We start from the raw sequence: 17,555 nt of genomic DNA, 5'->3' as shown, positions 1-17,555 counted from the left end.
GCAGAGGGATCAGAGACTGTGAAGTCTCTGACAACAGAGATGCTACAAATGGGGTGGGAAGAGGAAGAAGGATTTCTAGGAGGCAGATTTCAGCGTAAAGCAAGGAAAACTTTTTGATTATGAGAGCTACCAAAAGATGGTGTGGAAACTGAGCTCCCATCCCTGCCTAGGAAGTATGCTTTAGAAGAGATTTGCTGTGAGGCTTGACAGCCACTTGTCAGAGGTATGAAGATTGGAATTGATTAGTGAGACTTCGTAAAATTTGGGATCACACCAACTGTAAATTTTTTAGATTCTTGGAACCTAAGAACCAACTACCAATGTCATGGAGTTCCCACAGTGGAGAACCCACTGGAAAGCAGCAAAATCAGACATTTGTGACCTATTTCTTGATTTTGCCTGTGTTTGTCTTTTTGTCTTCCTCGAGCTCATGCATTTGCTCTTCCATATAGCAGGAACCTTTGACATTTTGCAGGGGATAATCTTTTTCTTTTAAGTGTGTTTCCTGACTCAGCCTTTGCTCTTTCAGCATCATTTAGAGAGGCTGAGCTCTCTGGAGATTAGCTCTGGCCTGTCACCACAGCAACTGTCCAAGCCCCCTGGGCATCCGTGGTAACAGACGAGGGCTTTGAGAAACAAGGCTTATCTAGTGATGAGAGGAAGCCCCACAGGGAGCCTGATATGAAACAATCTGGCTGTGTAAGGAGAGGTTTTTTTTTTTTTCTTTTTTTCCCAAAAGATTAGCTATGCAGGTGTGTCTCACTTTACACAGCCAGGCCCTGAAAAGTGTGCATGGGTGTGTCAAATTTTAGTCGAGGGAATCTTCTTTTAAAGGCAGAGAAGAGACTTGCTTTTCCAAGCCCCTGTAGTGAATTGCCTTCGTAAAGTGGAGTCAACTTTTGTAAAATGAATCTCCGCCCACATTGTGACCTAGTTGTCTAGTGCTGAGTGTATGTGAGTGGCGCCACCTGTAGAGAACCCCAGGGTCATGCTTCCACCTCCACTGCAGGCAAGGAACAGCAGCAACTCAGCTTGGGGTGGACAGAGTGTAACAAGGAAGCAGAGTGGGAGTTGGGCCACAATGAAGGGAGATCGGGATGGTGGGCCTTGCCTAGCATGAGCAGTTCTGCTGCAGCAGAGGTGGGGTGTCTGAGAGACGGGTGTTCTTGGAGGTGCCCAGCAAGGAGGGGTCTGTGTCCAGCGTATCAGACATCTTGTCGCAAATGGCATCCACCAGGCGCTCAAAGGCCTGCCTCACGCTGATGTTCTCCTTGGCACTGGCTTCAAAGAAGTCAAACCCTGAAGACAGAAGAGAGACATATATTATGTATAAAACAGATAACTAATGAATAGCTACTGAATAGCACAGAGAACTCTACTGAATGCTCTGTGGTGACCTAAATGGGAAGGAAATCCAAAAAAGGGGAGCTACATGTATGTGTGTGTTAGTCACTCAGTCATGTCTGACTCTTTGCAACCCCACAGACTATAGCCTGCTGGGCTCTTCCATCCCTGAGATTCTTCAGGTAAGAATACTGGAATGGGCAGCCATTCTCTTCTCCAGGGGATCTTCCCAACCCAGGGATTGAACCTGGGTCTCCTGCATTGCAAGCAGATTCTTTACTGTCTGAGCCACCAGGGAAGACCAAACACATGTATATGTACAGCTGATTCACTTTGCTGTACAGTGTACACTAACACATTATTGTAAAGCAACTATACTCCAATAAAATTTTTAAAAAGAGAGATAGCAGTAAGGATTTTTCCCTTCCCTTTCATGCCCCCTTGATAGAACACTCTGTATTAATATAGCCAGTGCTCAGGCTTTGAAGCAAGGAGGGCTTGCTGCTTCAAGGAGGTTTCTGCTTGAAGGAGATGATTCAGTGACCCAGGATCCTGAGTCAGAGTGATCCTGGCTCTATCATTGACCAGCTGTGTGATCCCCAGCAAGTCACTATTTTCTTTATGAATCAATTCCCTGGTTTGTAAATTGGGACAATCTTACCTATCTCATAGATTTATTTCAAGGATTAAACAAGAGAATGCAGGTAAAGTGTACACTCCTGTACCTGATGGGGTAAGACGGCGTGAGAGTAATAATTAGATGTTTTTTGAGAGTAACTACGTGACTATGTATATACAACACTTCCATTTCCAAAGCATTGATTGAATGTCTTATTTCATTTGATCCTCATGTCACACCTGGGGGATGGAGGGTCCAGGCAGACCTTCATTTCACTAACACTCACTCTGTGGCTTCAAGAAAAATGCTGACCTGCCCAAGGTGATCAGTATAAGAAGCCTAAGCTTGTCCCTTTTGACCAGTGCTTTTGCTTCTCTTTCCCCTGGGCCCCCGCTTACCCCAGCCTGGCCAGCTGTAGTGTAGACTCTGGGAGGCACCCCCAAGATCTTCACCAAATAAGTAAAGCTTCATTTGCTCTTTCTACCCACAGACACACTGGCTTATCTACCCTCTGAGGGCTTTCTCTTCCCTCAATTCCCAGGAATTACTCTGGATCTCTCCTGCCTCACAAGATCCTGACAAATGACCCAGGAAAAACTGCATCTGAAGTGTGAGACTTTCTTGTGTGTTTGCGCCTTAAGACCCTTAAAGATACTTCCTGTGACAATGAACAGAACCTGGTTGTCCCAGGAGACAAGAGAAAGGTCCTCCTGATTCAGATAAAGCGGCCGCTTCCCAACTGAGGTGTCCTAGCCAGGTTGGTGGCAGTCCTTAGACGCATGAACCTGTTTTCTCTATTTCGTCCCTGCACCAGCCTATTTCCTCCTTTTTTGTCCGTCCACCTTCCTCTTTCCCTTCCTTCCAAGTCCATCTTTTATTTCTCCTCAAAAACGTCCCTCTTTGCTTTTATCCATTTTAGCTCTTTCTTTTTCTCTTCTGTTCCTCATATTCCTTGGGATCCTTAATATTTGTTGAGTACCTACTGTATGCCAGATGCTATGCTAGGAGCTTTACAAATATTTTCTTACTTAATCCTCATAATAGCCTGTGAGGTAAATATAATCATCTCCAATTTATAAAAGAAAGATGAAGGCTCCAAGAGATTACATAACTCACACAAGGTCACATGACTGTGTTAGTGGAAATTGGGTTTAGATCTGGGTTTGGCTGGCTTCCACGTCCATACACAGCCCTGCCTCTCCTTTCTTCATCTTTCTCCCTTTCACTTTCCTTTTTTCTTTTTTTCTGCTCATATCTTTTTCTTACTTTACAAGTCTCTTTGGCCTCCTTTGCTTTTATCTGACTACCACAGTATGTAAATCTGGGCAAGTCACTTTATCTTTCTGAATCACTTAACCTCTCTGAGCCTCAGACTCCTCGTTTGTCAAATAAGAATAATCACAGCATCTTCCTGCTGAGAGCAGTTGGGAGGATGGAGCCAGACTATGGATAAATTGCTGTACAAAGTTGCTTGTTACAGTGACAGCTTCTTTCTGCTCTTCTTTCATCTGCTCCTTTTACCTCCACTTTACCGCTTTCTCCCTCTTTTATCATCCTCTCACACACACAGGAGGGGGGTCTTTTTCCTCCTCCCTTTTTCTCCCTAATATCTCATTGTCCACAGAGAGGGCTGAAGCCCCCAGGCACAAACAGGGCTCCTCTTCCCCAGGCCATCCCAGCCTGAAGGCACTCACAATTACACTAGCTCACCTCTGGTAGACAGCCTCTTCTGGGGCCCACTTCCCGACCTGAGAAAGGCAAGCTGTAGAAGTGCCTGCTAATTGAGGACGAGATAAAGAAGGAAGTGGCTGCTGGCTTGTTATCCACGGGCTGTTGAAACTCAGCTGGCTTTAGAGACTCTTCAGCATGTAGCCTGTCCTTGATGAATATCATAAAAATTGACTTTCTGGCCTTTGACCGGTTTGTTACAAATGATACTGTTTAGGGAAGCAGGGAGTGTATGTTGCTTGCCTAGGAAGGGGGAAAATAGGTAAAGAAGTAAATAGGCTTAAATAATCAATTTGGATGAAGATGGGGACACAGGTTAAGGCCAGGGGCACTGATCCCTTCTGAGGAATTGGCACCCAGGGGAGGACATGCTCACTGCACAAGAGGGCAGTGGGTAAGAAACCCAGAAGTCAGAAAGCCTGGGTTTGAACAGTCTCTGTCAGCTACCAGCTGTGTGACCTCAGGCAAGTTGCCTAATTTCTCCCAGCCTCTGTTTCTTCATCTATGGAATAGGTAAATATGACCTACCTCATAGAGTGGGAATAAGGTTTAAATGCACAAAAGTATGTGAAGTGATTGGCATGTGAAATCCATGGCAATTCCCTTTCTCTTATCTTCCTAGCCCATCGAGTCCCAGCTTCCCTGCCCCTCCATCATTCACCAGGGCCTTTGGAGGAAAGCCTCTTTTTTCTTCATCATTCAGGGCTGATCGACAAACCAGGTCTTTACTGAACACTGACTTTGTGCCATGTCTTGCACTGAGTGCCAGGGACAAAAGAAGACCAAATCTAATTATGGAGAAAAGATACACCAGTCAGAGTGTCAGTCCCTCACGTATGTATAGTCCTTAATGATTCACAAATACAAATTTAAAACAACTTTGTGATGGGAGTGGAGGCAAGGCAAGGGTTATCATTTGTAATTTACAGATAGGAAAACTGAGGCTCAGGGACGGAGCATAAGCCAGGGCTCTTACTGCTTATGCCCCCTTGTCTCGCTCTCAGTTGGGACAGTGACAAACACATTATAAGTCAGGTAGAGCAAACTAGAGGTTGTGTAGGAATGCAGCAGAGGGAGAGAACAGAAGGGGAGGAGATGGGGAATAAGCTTCCAAAAGTTAGTAGAGAAGGGGAGACTTTAAGGCCAGAACTGAACAAAACTCTTCACCTAATGAACTTATGCTTTAAGCCTTAGCTTAGATATGGCTTCTTCATCCTCTGTGCTCCTCCTGCCACAGCACAGCTTACCCTGCACAATGGAAGTCCATCTGACAAGGAGCTCCCCAAGCAGAGATCATGTCATTTATCCAGGCTCCAGCACTAGCCAGAGGAGTAAGGGCTTGCTGAGTGTTAACTGAATGAATGGACAGATGGATGAAGGGGACAGGAATGAGCATTGAGGGTGTAGCTAGGGGGCTGTGGATAGTGAAGGTCATGAGAACTCATCTTAGCAAGCAGGACAAATCCTGTGCTGGGCACTGGGGACACTGATGTGAATCAAATGCAGTTCCCACAGTTGAGGAGCTCCTAGTCTAGTGTGGAAGATAGACATATAGACAATGTTGGAAAGGCAGGTAGCAAGGGGACTGTCAGGCACACAGGAGGCACCTATCTAAGCCTGGGGCCCAAGGAAAGCTTCTTGGAAAAGCTGATTCCTAAGCATATATCAGCTACATAAAGCTATGTGGTGGTGGTGGAGCCGGGGGGGCTTCCCTGGTAGTCTAGTGGTTAATAATCCTCCTGCCAATGCAGGGGACATGGATTCTATCCCTGGTCTGGGAAGATTCCACATGCTTCAGAGCAGCTAAGCCCATGGGCCACAACTACCAAGCCAGCGTTCTAGAGCCTGTGCTCTGCAAAAAGAGAAGCCATGGCAATGAGAAGCCATGCACCACAATGAAGAGCAGACCCAGTTCAGCAGTGAAGACCCAGCACAGCCAAAAATAAAGAAATAAATCTTTAAAAAAAAGACACATAGTATGAGTGTAAGTGTGAGCACACACACACATACAGAACACTAGGCCCAGGAAACAGAATAAACACACACGAGGGGTCAGAAAACAGCCTTTATTATCCCAGAATGCCCATAGCAGTCTATCGTTAGAGCAGAAAGCTCAAATTGGTGAGATGAGAGGCCGTAAGTAACCAAACACAGAGAGTGTGTATGTCATGCCAAGGAGCTGTCATCACTGTCCTCTCAAAGGTGCCCAAGGTAGGAGACCTCTGATTCAAGTAAGCGGCGCATCACCATAGCCAGCTCATGGGTCTCTTTTGCTATCAGAACAACCTCAAATGCACCTCCAACCAATTACTGTCAGACTACTGGAAGGCTCTTCATTAGTAGGCCAAGATGGTAACCTTTTCCTCAGGTTCATTAGTGAGGAGTCTCAGGAGCTGAGAATCTGCAGAGCTCAGGAAGATGACAACCAATTAATCAGACTAGCCCCCAGTCCTTTCCTTCCTCTAATTGGCTTCAGAACAATGGAATTTCTGCTGTCTTTAACAGGGCCCAATTCTTAACTGAATCTGAGAAAATTCCCACCCCCAAAATGCTCCTGTTTACCCATCCTGTCCAAAGGCAGCTGTCATGGCCCCACAAGCTCCACTGACTCTGGCCACATTGCCTGCTTCTGAATGTGACCTCAGAATTCTTTTCAGAAACTCACAATAAACTAAACTCACCTCTCCTCACTTTGACACTGCCCCAGAACATATCTCCCCTACTTTTACATTCAAATCCCTTCTCTAGCCGGCTCTGGTACCTCCTCATCTCTATCTTGTATTATATCAATCTGCAACTCAAGCCCCTCTAGTCACTGATGACTTTGGCAAGTGACTCGCTGTCTTCCTTTCCACCCAGGCATGTACTCACTCTCAGGAACTTAGGCTTTCAGGTGCACAATCCACCCCAATACCCTGGCTGTTAATTTCTTAACCATTTCATTTCCAACAAAATTATCTTCCGTTTTGCTTATGCTACGTCACTGTCCTTATAACTTCAGCTATTTTGAATTAGATTTGTGTGCTAAGTCATGTCCAAATCTTTGTGACCCCATGGACTGCAGCATGCCAGGTCTCCCTGTCTCTCACCATGTCCCAGTTTGCCCTAGTTCATGTCCATTGAATTGGTGATGCTGTGCAAACATCTCATCCTCTGCCACCTTCTTCTCCTTTTGCCTTCAATACTTCCCAGCATCAGGGTCTTTTCCAATGAGTCAGTTCTTCGCATCAGCTGGCCAAAGTACCGGAGCTTCAGCTTCAGCATCAGTCCTTCCAATGAGTATTCAGGGTCGATTTCCTTTAGGATTGACTGAATTGATCTCCTTGGTGTCCAAAGGACTCTCAAGAGTCTTGTCCAGCACCACAATACGAAAACATCAATTCCTCAGCGTTCAGTCCAACTCTCACATCCGTACGTGACTATTGGAAAGGCCATAGCTTTGACTATACAGACCTTTGTCGGCAAAGTGATGTCTTTGCTTTTCTATACACTGTTTAGGTTTGTCTAGATTTGTGTTACTAGAGCTCACAGAGGTCTAATTAATCCAATATCCAGCCTTCACCTTATTAAGTTAACACCCAAGATTCTGCATGGCTCAGCTTCTGCCCACTTCCTCAGCCTCATCTCCCTGACTCACACCATGCTCCAGAAACAACACTTTCTTATTTGGTGCTGTTACTCATGCTACTAGTCTCTAGCTCTTACTCCTGATCCTCTTTTATTATTCACCTGTGGAATCCCTGATTCCAAAGAGCCTCTCCTTTCTCTTCCCACCCCATCTCCACCACTCAGAACTCAGGACATACAATGTGTCTTTCCCCTAGACCCCCATGGCACCTGACATGATTGTTTCAGTCAGATTCCCTCAGGAAAATGCAAACTATTTTCAACATTTAAACAGAGGGAAACGGTTATATGGATGACAGAAAAATTAAGAGGCCAAATAGAATAGTGAAGAAACCCAGAGATTATCAACACTTGGTGGTGGGGGGGGGGGGTGGGGGGGTGGGAATCTATTAATGGGACCAAAGGAAGTGAAAACTGTGGGTGCAGGAGTCAGAGAAGAAGAGCAGCCCCTCCTGGAGGAGCCAGCCAAAGGCTACGGGAGACACACATGCAGGTTTTTCCCCTTTTCAACATGCCAATTACTTGCCTGTGTCTCTCCTTGGCTAAACTGAGCCAGAAGCCGCTATCAAAGGAGCCTGGGAAACACAGCCTTTGGGCAGTTTCCAGAGAGAGAGACAGAGCAGAAGGGTGAGGAACGACAGCAATCAAGCTAAGGACTGGCACAGGACATTGAGCTTGTCTCTCCACTATTTTGTTTCCCTGATCAGTGAGCACCTTGAGGGCAGGGAACCTATCCACCTCTATGGCACCAGGGTCCATGATATGTTCAGTGATGGTGGCAGACTGTTCACTGTTCTCCCTGTAGATTTTATATTCCCACCCACTGCCAAGTGGCTTGCAGTGCCTCCTTGTGGGAGGAATATATTTCCTTCATGCATCAACATCAGATTTCATCATGTAACTTGCTTTGGACAATGAATGTGGGTATTCTAAGTGCCAGTGGAAGCTTTGAACGTCTTTGCGTGGCTTGGGCCTCCAGATTGGATCTCAGAGTTGCAGCTGACTTGCAACTGGCATATAATGTGAGTGGGAAATAAACTTTTATTATCTAAGCTCCTGACTTGGGTTGTTACCACATACCATTATGTTGTCGTAATCTAAAGAATTCTCACCAACATTATGACTGAGGGTGGAAATACCAAGAGAAACTATGTCAAGCTTTTGCAAAAACACCACTGGGTGATGATACAATGGGAGCATTAGGATTTTGACTCTAAAGGCTAAGTTTTGAGTATTGGACCTGCCACCTATGAACTGTATGGCTTAGAAAAGTTACATAATCTTCAAGTTAAAAAAAAAAAAAAAGACATGGAGGTGTGGTACAGCTCATTGTGTGCAAGAAAACATAAGTGGTCAGCTTCTTCAGTGTAATGGAGTTGAATACGATGCTGCCTCCCAGGCTACAAGTGAGGGTAAGAGTCACAAGGGACTTGCTGTGAAAACACATTATGAATCACAAGTCATTACAGCAAAGTTAGTTGTTCTCAGCGTCAAGTAGGTCTTTCTCTGCAGCCAGGCTGAGTGATGCAAGGTTTAAATTCATCCCAATCCAAAAAACATTTATCGAGCACTCAAAAATAAAAGAGGCCATCTTGATGCATATAATATAAAGGTAGACAAAATAACATAATACACGCTGATGCATCCATCACTCAAATTTAATACATATCAACATTTCCTCCAAAAAGGGGCCATGTACAAGGGTCTGTGGGCACTAAGTAATGAGTCAGGAATTGTGTGAATTGAAATCATGGAATCAGAGGGATAGAGCTGAACAGATCTTCCCACTCAGCTAATCCAAATCCACTGTTTTTCAAAAGGGCAACTTGAGACCCAGAAACAGGAAATAAGATGCTCAAGGTCACACAGTAAACTAGTGGCAGAAGCTGGATAAAACCCTCAGTCTCCAAACGCGTAGGCTGGTTACTTTTCCCTCCACACTTCACTACAGTGAGCATTTATATGTATGTTTCAAAACCACATTTTGAACAGATGTTGCAGTGAAAAAGAAAAAAAGAAGAATGGGTTTTTCCTTTGCCTTTCCTGAGAACAAAGAAGATTAAAAAAAAAAAAAAACCAGAGAGCAGGCCTGAACATTCCTAGGTTTTTACTTTAATTGCTCCTAACTCTACAACACAAGAGAAGACTCTACACATGGACATCACCAGATGGTCAACACTGAAATCAGATTGACTATATTCTTTGCAGCCAAAGATGGAGATGCTCTATATAGTCACCAAAAACAAGACCAGGAGCTGACTGTGGCTCAGATCATGAGCTCCTTATTGCCAAATTCAGACTTAAATTGAAGAAAGTAGGGAAAACCACTAGACCATTCAGGTATGACCTAAATCAAATTCCTTATGATTATACAGTGGAAGTGAGACATAGATTTAAGGGACTAGATCTGATAGACAGAGTGCCTGATCAACTATGGACGGAGGTTCATGACATTGTACAGGAGACAGGGAGCAAGATCATCCCCAAGAAAAAGAAATACAAAAAAGCAAAATGGCTGTCTGAGGAGGCCTTACAAATAGCTGTGAAAAGAAGAAAAGCAAAAAGCAAAGGAGAAAAGGAAAGATACACGCATTTGAATGCAGAGTTCCAAAGAATAGCAAGGAGAGATAAGAAAGCCTTCCTCAGCGATCAATGCAAAGAAATAGAGGAAGACAACAGAATGGGAAAGACTAGAGATCTCTTCAAGAAAATTAGAGATACCAAGGGAACATTTCATGCAGAGATGGGCTCGATAAAGGACAGAAATGGAATGGACCTAACAGAAGCAGAAGATATTAAGAAGAGGCGGCAAGAATACACAGAACTGTACAAAAAAGATATATATGACCCAGATAATCCCAGTGGTGTGATCACTCACCTAGAGCCAGATATCCTGGAATGTGAAGTCAAGTGGACCTTAGAAAGCATCACTACGAACAAAGCTAGTGGAGGTGATGGAATCCCAGTTGAGCTATTTCAAATCCTGAAAGATGATGCTGTGAAAGTGCTGCACTCAATATGCCAGCAAATTTGGAAAACTCAGCAGTGGCCACAGGACTGGAAAAGGTCAGTTTTCATTCCAATCCCAAAGAAAGGCAATGCCAAAGAATGCTCAAACTACCGCACAATTTCACTCATCTCACAAGCTAGTAAAGTAATGCTCAAAATTCTCCAAGCCAGGCTTCAATAGTACGTGAACTGTGAAATTCCTGATGTTCAAGCTGGTTTTAGAAAAGGCAGAGGAACCAGAGATCAAATTGCCAACATCTGCTGGATCATCAAAAAAGCAAGAGAGTTCCAGAAAAACATCTATTTCTGCTGTATTGAATATGCCAAAGCCTTTCACTGTGTGGATCACAATAAACTGTGGAAAATTCTGAGAGAGATGGGAATACCAGACCACCTGACCTGCCTCCTGAGAAATCTGTATGCAGGTCAGGAAGCAATAGTTAGAACTGGACATGGAACAACATACTGGTTCCAAATAGGAAAAGGAGTATGTCAAGGCTGTGTATTGTCACCCTGCTTATTTAACTTCTATGTAGAGTCTATCATGAGAAACGATGGGCTGGAGGAAGCACAAGCTGGAATCACGATTTCCAGGAGAAATATCAATAACCTCAGATGTGCAGATGACACCACCCTTATGGCAGAAAGTGAAGAACTAAAAAGCCTCTTGATGAAAGTGAAAGAAGAGAGTGAAAAAGTTGGCTTAGACCTCAACATTCAGAAAACGAAGATCATGGCATCTGGTCCCATCACTTCATGGCAAATAGATGGGAAAACAGTGGAAACAATGGCAGTTTATTTTTAGGGGGTTCCAAAATCACTGAAGATGGTGACTGCAGCCGTGAAATTAAAAGGTGCTTGCTCCTTGGAAGGAAAGTTATGACCAACCTAGACAGCATATTAAAAAGCAGAGACATTACTTTGCCAACAAAGGTCCATCTAGTAAGGCTATGTTTTTTCCAGTAGTCATGTATGGCTGAGAGAGTTGGACCATAAAGAAAGCTGAGCACCAAAGAACTGATGCTTTTGAACTGTGGTGTTGGAGAAGACTCTTGAGAGTCTCTTGGACTGCAAGGAGATCCAACCAGTCCATCCTAAAGGAAATCAGTCTGGAAAATTCACTGAAAGGACTGATATTGAAGCTGAAACTCCAATACTTTGGCCTCCTGATGCAAAGAGCTGACTCATTTGAAAAGACCCTGATGCTGGGAAAGATTGAAGGTGGGAGGAGAAGGGGATGACAGAGGATGAGATGGTTGGATGGCATCACTGACTCAATGGACATGAGTTTGGGTAAACTCCGGGAGTTGGTGATGGACAGGGAGGCCTGGCGCTGCAGTGCATGGGGTCACAGAGTCGGACTTGACTGAGTGACTGAACTGAACTTGAAACAATGCAAAAGGAAGAAATCAAGATCCTATCACTTTTGTTCCTTATCGCTGACTCTTGATTGTGAGCCCTTGCCTTATGTAAACTCCTTACTCCTCATGGAGGCAGCAGGGTCAGGGAGCATGGGGTGGAGCACAATTCTTGAGGCATGAGCCCACTTGTTCCCCTCTCAACCCGCTGAGAATAAAAGCCACCTTTCTATTTCCTCCAAACTCTGTATTTCTCATTCAGCTTTGATGGGCAGAGAAAGCCAAGGTTTTGGCCAGCAACACACGTCCCTCCTTCTCTGGCAGGCAGAAGCACATTTCCCTTTTACTACATTGCTCGGGTCTAGTAGAGAGCTGCCCCTAGTAGAGAATCCACCATTCCCCAATGTTTCCATTGTGGAAACAATGGAAACGGTGAGAGACTTTATTTGGGGGGGCTCCAAAATCACTGCAGATGGTGACTGCAGCCATGAAATTAAAAGGTGCTTGCTCCTTGGAAGAAAAATTTGACCAACTTAGACAGCATATTAAAAAGCAGAGACATTACTTTGCCAACAAAGGTCCGTCTAGTCAAGGCTATGTTTTTTCCAGTAGTCATGTATGGATGTGAGAGTTGGACTATAAAGAAAGCTGAATGGTGAAGAATTGATGCTTTTGAACTGTGGTGTTGGAGAAGACTCTTGAGAGTCTCTTGGACTGCAAGGAGATCCAACCAGTCCATCCTAAAGGAAACCAGTCCTGAATATTCATTGGAAGGACTGATGCTGAAACTGAAACTCCAATACTTTGACCATCTGATATGAAGAACTGACACATTTGAAAAGACCCTGATGCTGGGAAAGATTGAAGGCAGGAGAAGGGGACTGACAACAGAGGATGAGATGGACATGTGTTTGAGTAGACTCCAGGAATTGGACAGGGAAGCCTGGCGTGCTGTACTCCATGGGGTTGCAAAGAGTTGGACACAACTGACTGACTGAACTGAACTGACTGATGATCCATCAGTAGAGAATCCACCTGCCAATGCAGGGGACACTAGTTCGAACCCAGGAAGATCCGACATGCCTTGGGGCAACTAAGCCCGTTTTCCACAACTACTGAGCCAGTTCTCTAGAGCCTGTGCTCCACTATAAGAGAAGCCACTGCAATTAGAAGCCCATACACAGCAACAAAGGGTTATTTACTGCACCCCCGCCCCAACCCAGTGCAACTAGAGAAAGCTCACATGCAGCAAGAAGACCCAGCACAGTAAAAAATAAATAAGTAAACCACATTAGTTCTGGTCTTGTTGTGGAACACACCGCTCCCAATCCCCCCAGCCCCCCGCCAGCTCTTTGCCTAACTGATATTTTTCTGATCCTTTTGTTCTCAGCTTAAGTGTTACTTTCTCAGAAGACTTTGACTCTCCAGTCTAAAATTAGGTCTCTCTTTTTTACTTTCTTCATATCACTTGTGTTGGACTTACCTTACTTTTACTGGAAGCCCATAGCTCAGTTGGTAAAGAATCCGCCTGCAATGCAGGAGACCCCGGTTTGATTCCTGGGTCAGAAAGATCCCCTGGAGAATGGATAGGCTACCCACTCCAGTATTCTTGGGCTTCCCTTGTGGCTCAGCTGGTAAAGAATCCACCTACAGTGCGGGAGACCTAGGTTCAGTCTCTGGGTTGGGGAGATCCCCTGGAGAAGGGAAAGGCTACCCACTCCAGTATTCTGGCCTGGAGAATTCCAAGGACTATACAGTCCATGGGGTCACAAAGAGTCGGACACGACTGAGTGACTTTCACTTCACTACCTTACTTTTATCTGTCCACCATTCCTTCTTTTATGGAATTGCTACCTTAAACAATAGTGGTGGGACTATAGGTTATAATACTTGCCTCCCCCAGCCACTGAAACAGGCATGTGACTCGCAGGTATTCACTCATAGTCTTCACTGAGATTGATATATGGTGGTTGGGAGCAAGAATCCTCTTTTGCAGAAGTTGGAGGATATAAATCTGGAGCTGCCATCATTTATCTAATTCCCCATTCAGAGTCTGGCTACAGAAAGAGGCTGAAGGGATATGCAAAGCTAAGAAATACAGACCCAGTTGAGTCCTGTGACTAGCAGACTTCCCAGCTACATAAGCTAATACATTCTTTTTTAAAATTAAAGCTAGTTTGATTTGAGATTTTATCACTTGCCATAATGAGAGTCCTAAGTCACACAGAACATATCACAGTTTTAAACAGTGTTATTGAGATATAATTTGCATACCGTACAATTTACCCATTTACAAATTTTTAATTATATATTTACTTGTATGATTATTTGTTTAATGTCTCTTTCCCCCATTAGTTCCATGATAGTAAGAATCACACCTAAGTGCCAAGATACAACCTGTCTCAGAGTATATGCTCAATAAATATTTTTCAGTGTATAAATATATGAGTGAATGAGTATCCTGTGCTGGATGGTTGGGATAATGAAAACAATTAGACATAACCCCGACTACTGCTGAGGAATAGTGTAAAACAGACATGTAAATAGCTGAGTTCTGGTAAGCAGTAGAGAAAAGCTCAGGAAGTTCAGTAGGACTGAGATGGGTTACCTTGACCTACGCTGCTGCTGCTGCTAAGTCACTTCAGTCGTGTCCAACTCTGTGTGACCCCATAGACAGCAGCCCACCAGGCTCCCCTGTCCCTGGGATTCTCCAGGCAAGCTAACCAATTCATTAATGCCCTCTTTAAGTGTCTTCCTAAACTCTGTACTAAGAATTAATCTCACTTCCGTCTGTCTGTCTACATAAATTAGATAGATCTTTATTGGCTCTGTGTGTGTGTATATATGTGTGTACATGCGTGCACTAAATCACTTAAGTTGTGTCAGACTCTTTGTGACCCCATGGACTGATTGTAGCCTGCCAGATTCTGCTGTCCATGGGATTTCCCAGGCAAGAATACTGGAGTGGGTTGCCATTTCCTCCTCCAGAGGATCTTCCTAACCCAGGGACCAAATTGGCCTCTCCTGCATCGCAGGCGAATTCTTTGTTGCTGAGCCACTGGGGAAGCCCCTTTATTGGCTCTGCTGCTGCTAAGTCGCTTCAGAAATGCATAATCTTAAGCAAGAATCTCATGAACCTATGCTGAACTTGACCTATCTTAAAGAGTTATGTTGAAAATTAAAAGAGATGATTAACACAAAGCACTTCATATAATGCCTGGCTCAATATATATTACCTATTATTATTCTATTCACTGTATAGTGAGGTTAAGTGGTTAAAAGTCCAGCTCTGGAGGCAGACTACTACTTGAATTCAAATTCTGACTCTACCTGTTACTAGCTACGTGATCTTAAACAAGTTACTCAACTTTTCTGTGCCTCAGTTTTCTCATCTCTATTAGAAATGTACCTAAATTAAATTAGGTACTTTTAAATTAAATGAGTATTACTTTAAAACACTTAGAATAGGGCCTGGCACATGGTAAATACCTAATAAATGTTTAACAAACTCACCTTTTAAAAACATCAGTCATAATGGCTTGGCATGCTGGCTATATTTTTTCCTAATATAAAATTAACTCACCTTTTAAAAACAGTCTTGTTTAACCTTAAAGGCTTGAGATGCTAATTATATTTTTTCCTAATATACACCAAAATATATACATAAAATTATCTTGAACACCCAGTGACATGAATCTCTCAACTGGGGAAGCACTACTCTAGACTCACACAATCCAGTGATTTATGGTTCCCTAAATACACAGGTGACTGCAGCCATGAAATTAAAAATGCTTACTCCTTGGAAGAAAAGTTATGACCAACCTAGATAGCATATTCAAAAGCAGAGACATTACTTTGCTGACTAAGGTCCGTCTAGTCAAGGCTATGGTTTTTCCTGTCATGTATGGATGTGAGAGTTGGACTGTGAAGAAGGCTGAGTGCCGAAGAATTGATGCTTTAGAACTGTAGTGTTGGAGAAGACTCTTGAGAGTCCCTTGAACTGTAAGGAGATCCAACCAGTCCATTCTGAAGGAGGTCACCCCTGGGATTTCTTTGGAAGGATTGATGCTGAAGCTGAAACTCCAGTACTTTGGCCACCTCATTTGAAGAGTTGACTCATTGGAAACGACTCTGATGCTGGGAGGGATTGGGGGCAGGAGGAGAAGGGGACAACAGAGGATGAGATGGCTGGATGGCATCACTGACTCGATGGACGTGAGTTGAGTGAACTCCAGGAGTTGGTGATGGACAGGGAGGCCTGGCGTGCTGCGATTCATGGGGTCGCAATGAGTCGGACATGACTGAGCAACTGAACTGAACTGAGATACACAGGGCTATTCCTTGCCTTTGCCAGAGTTATTCCCTGTGCCTGGAATGTCCTTGCCTTTCTTCCTCACTTGACTGCTCCTACTTATCTCCAAGGCCTAATGTGGAGTCAGGGAGCCTGACTCCTCCAGCTCTGTTTTCCTTGCAAATCAGGGACTTCCCTGGTGGTCCAGTGGTTAAGAATCCATTTGCCAATACAGGGGACAGGGATTCAATCCATGCTTCAGGAATATTCCACATGCTGCAGAGCAACTAAGCCTGTGTACCACAACTACTGAGCCCAAGCACCCTAGAGCCCATGCTCAGCAGCAAGAGAAGCCATCACAATGAGAAGCTCAGCATCGCAACTAGAGAAAGCCCAAGTACAGCAACAAAGACCCAGTGCAGCCAAAAATAAAATAAATTTAAAAAATATTTTAAAGACTTTCAAAGCAGAAATAGAGACACAGAAGTAGAGAACAAATGCATGGATACCAAGGGGAAAGGGAAGGTGGTAGGAAGAACTGGGAGATTAGGATTGACACATATACACTATTGATGTTGTTCAGTTGCTAAGTAGTGTCTGACTCTTTTCGACCTCATGGACTGCAGCATGCCACACTTCCCTGTCCTTCACTATCTCCCAGACTTTGCTCAAATTCATCTAACCATCTGCTGCCCTCTTCTCCTTTTGCCTTCAGTATTTCACAGCATCAGGGTCTTTTTCAATGAGTTACCTCTTGATACGACACATAAAATGGATAACTAATGAAGACACACTGTAGAGCACAAGGAACTCCCTTGTAATGTACTGTGGTGACCTGAATGGGAAGGACATTCAAAAGGGAGGAGATAGTATGTGTATGTATGGCAGGTTCATTTTGCTGTACAGCAGAAAATAGCACAACATTGCAAAGCAAACTGCACTCAAATCAAAATTAATTAAAAAAAAAAAGACTCAGCATGGGCTTCACGTTCTCTGACCCAAACTGAATAGATGCCTCCTCTGTGTGCACAGCCCCTGGCGCATCCTTCTATCACAGCACTGATCACCTGGCTTATCACAGTTTCTGTCTCAGACCAGGGAACATGGCCTATTTTGCAGCACAGTACTTGGCATGGAGTAGGAGCTCAGGAAGTCATAATTAGAATGAAGTAAAATGAAGTAGCCAAATAACTGACTCCATAAAATTTTAATCAAAACATATTTTTACAGTGTTTACTCACTGCTAGACCATATGCCAGGCACTATGGGTATAAAGATAAACAAGACTCATTTCCTGTCCTCATGAAGCTTTCTGGAGACAGATAAGGAAACGTGCACCCAAGGGAGATGGGTACTGTGACTGTTGCATGCATACGGTACTCTAAGTGGGGGAACCAAGAAAAGAGCTGGGGGAGGTGTGTTTTGAAAGTTGAGTGGGGGTTCAACAGCTAGATAAGAGTGGGAGATGGGGGATAAAAAAGAGTCAAACAGAAGTGGCATTGTTTGTCCAGGGAAAGTGCAGGGCATCTCGGAGACAGAGGCTGAAGGCATAAGATAGCCAGAGGTCACCCATGTGTGG

At 44.1% G+C, this 17,555-nt stretch overlaps 1 protein-coding gene across 1 annotated transcript in view; it reads right to left on the bottom strand.

The window, feature by feature from the left end:
* Nucleotides 1–1,111: 1,111 nt before the first annotated feature.
* The window catches only part of RAB3B (RAB3B, member RAS oncogene family), a 57,217-nt gene continuing 40,773 nt past the window's right edge, over nucleotides 1,112–17,555 (bottom strand). The window contains exon 4 of the mRNA XM_068965492.1: nucleotides 1,112–1,299. Coding sequence (XP_068821593.1) covers nucleotides 1,112–1,299 — 188 coding nt within the window. The remainder of the gene's footprint in view (nucleotides 1,300–17,555) is intronic.

The sequence above is a fragment of the Capricornis sumatraensis genome, chromosome 2 (genome assembly GCF_032405125.1).
Source record: "Capricornis sumatraensis isolate serow.1 chromosome 2, serow.2, whole genome shotgun sequence".
NCBI lineage: Eukaryota > Metazoa > Chordata > Mammalia > Artiodactyla > Bovidae > Capricornis > Capricornis sumatraensis.
This window is presented reverse-complemented; position numbering and strand designations above follow the sequence as displayed.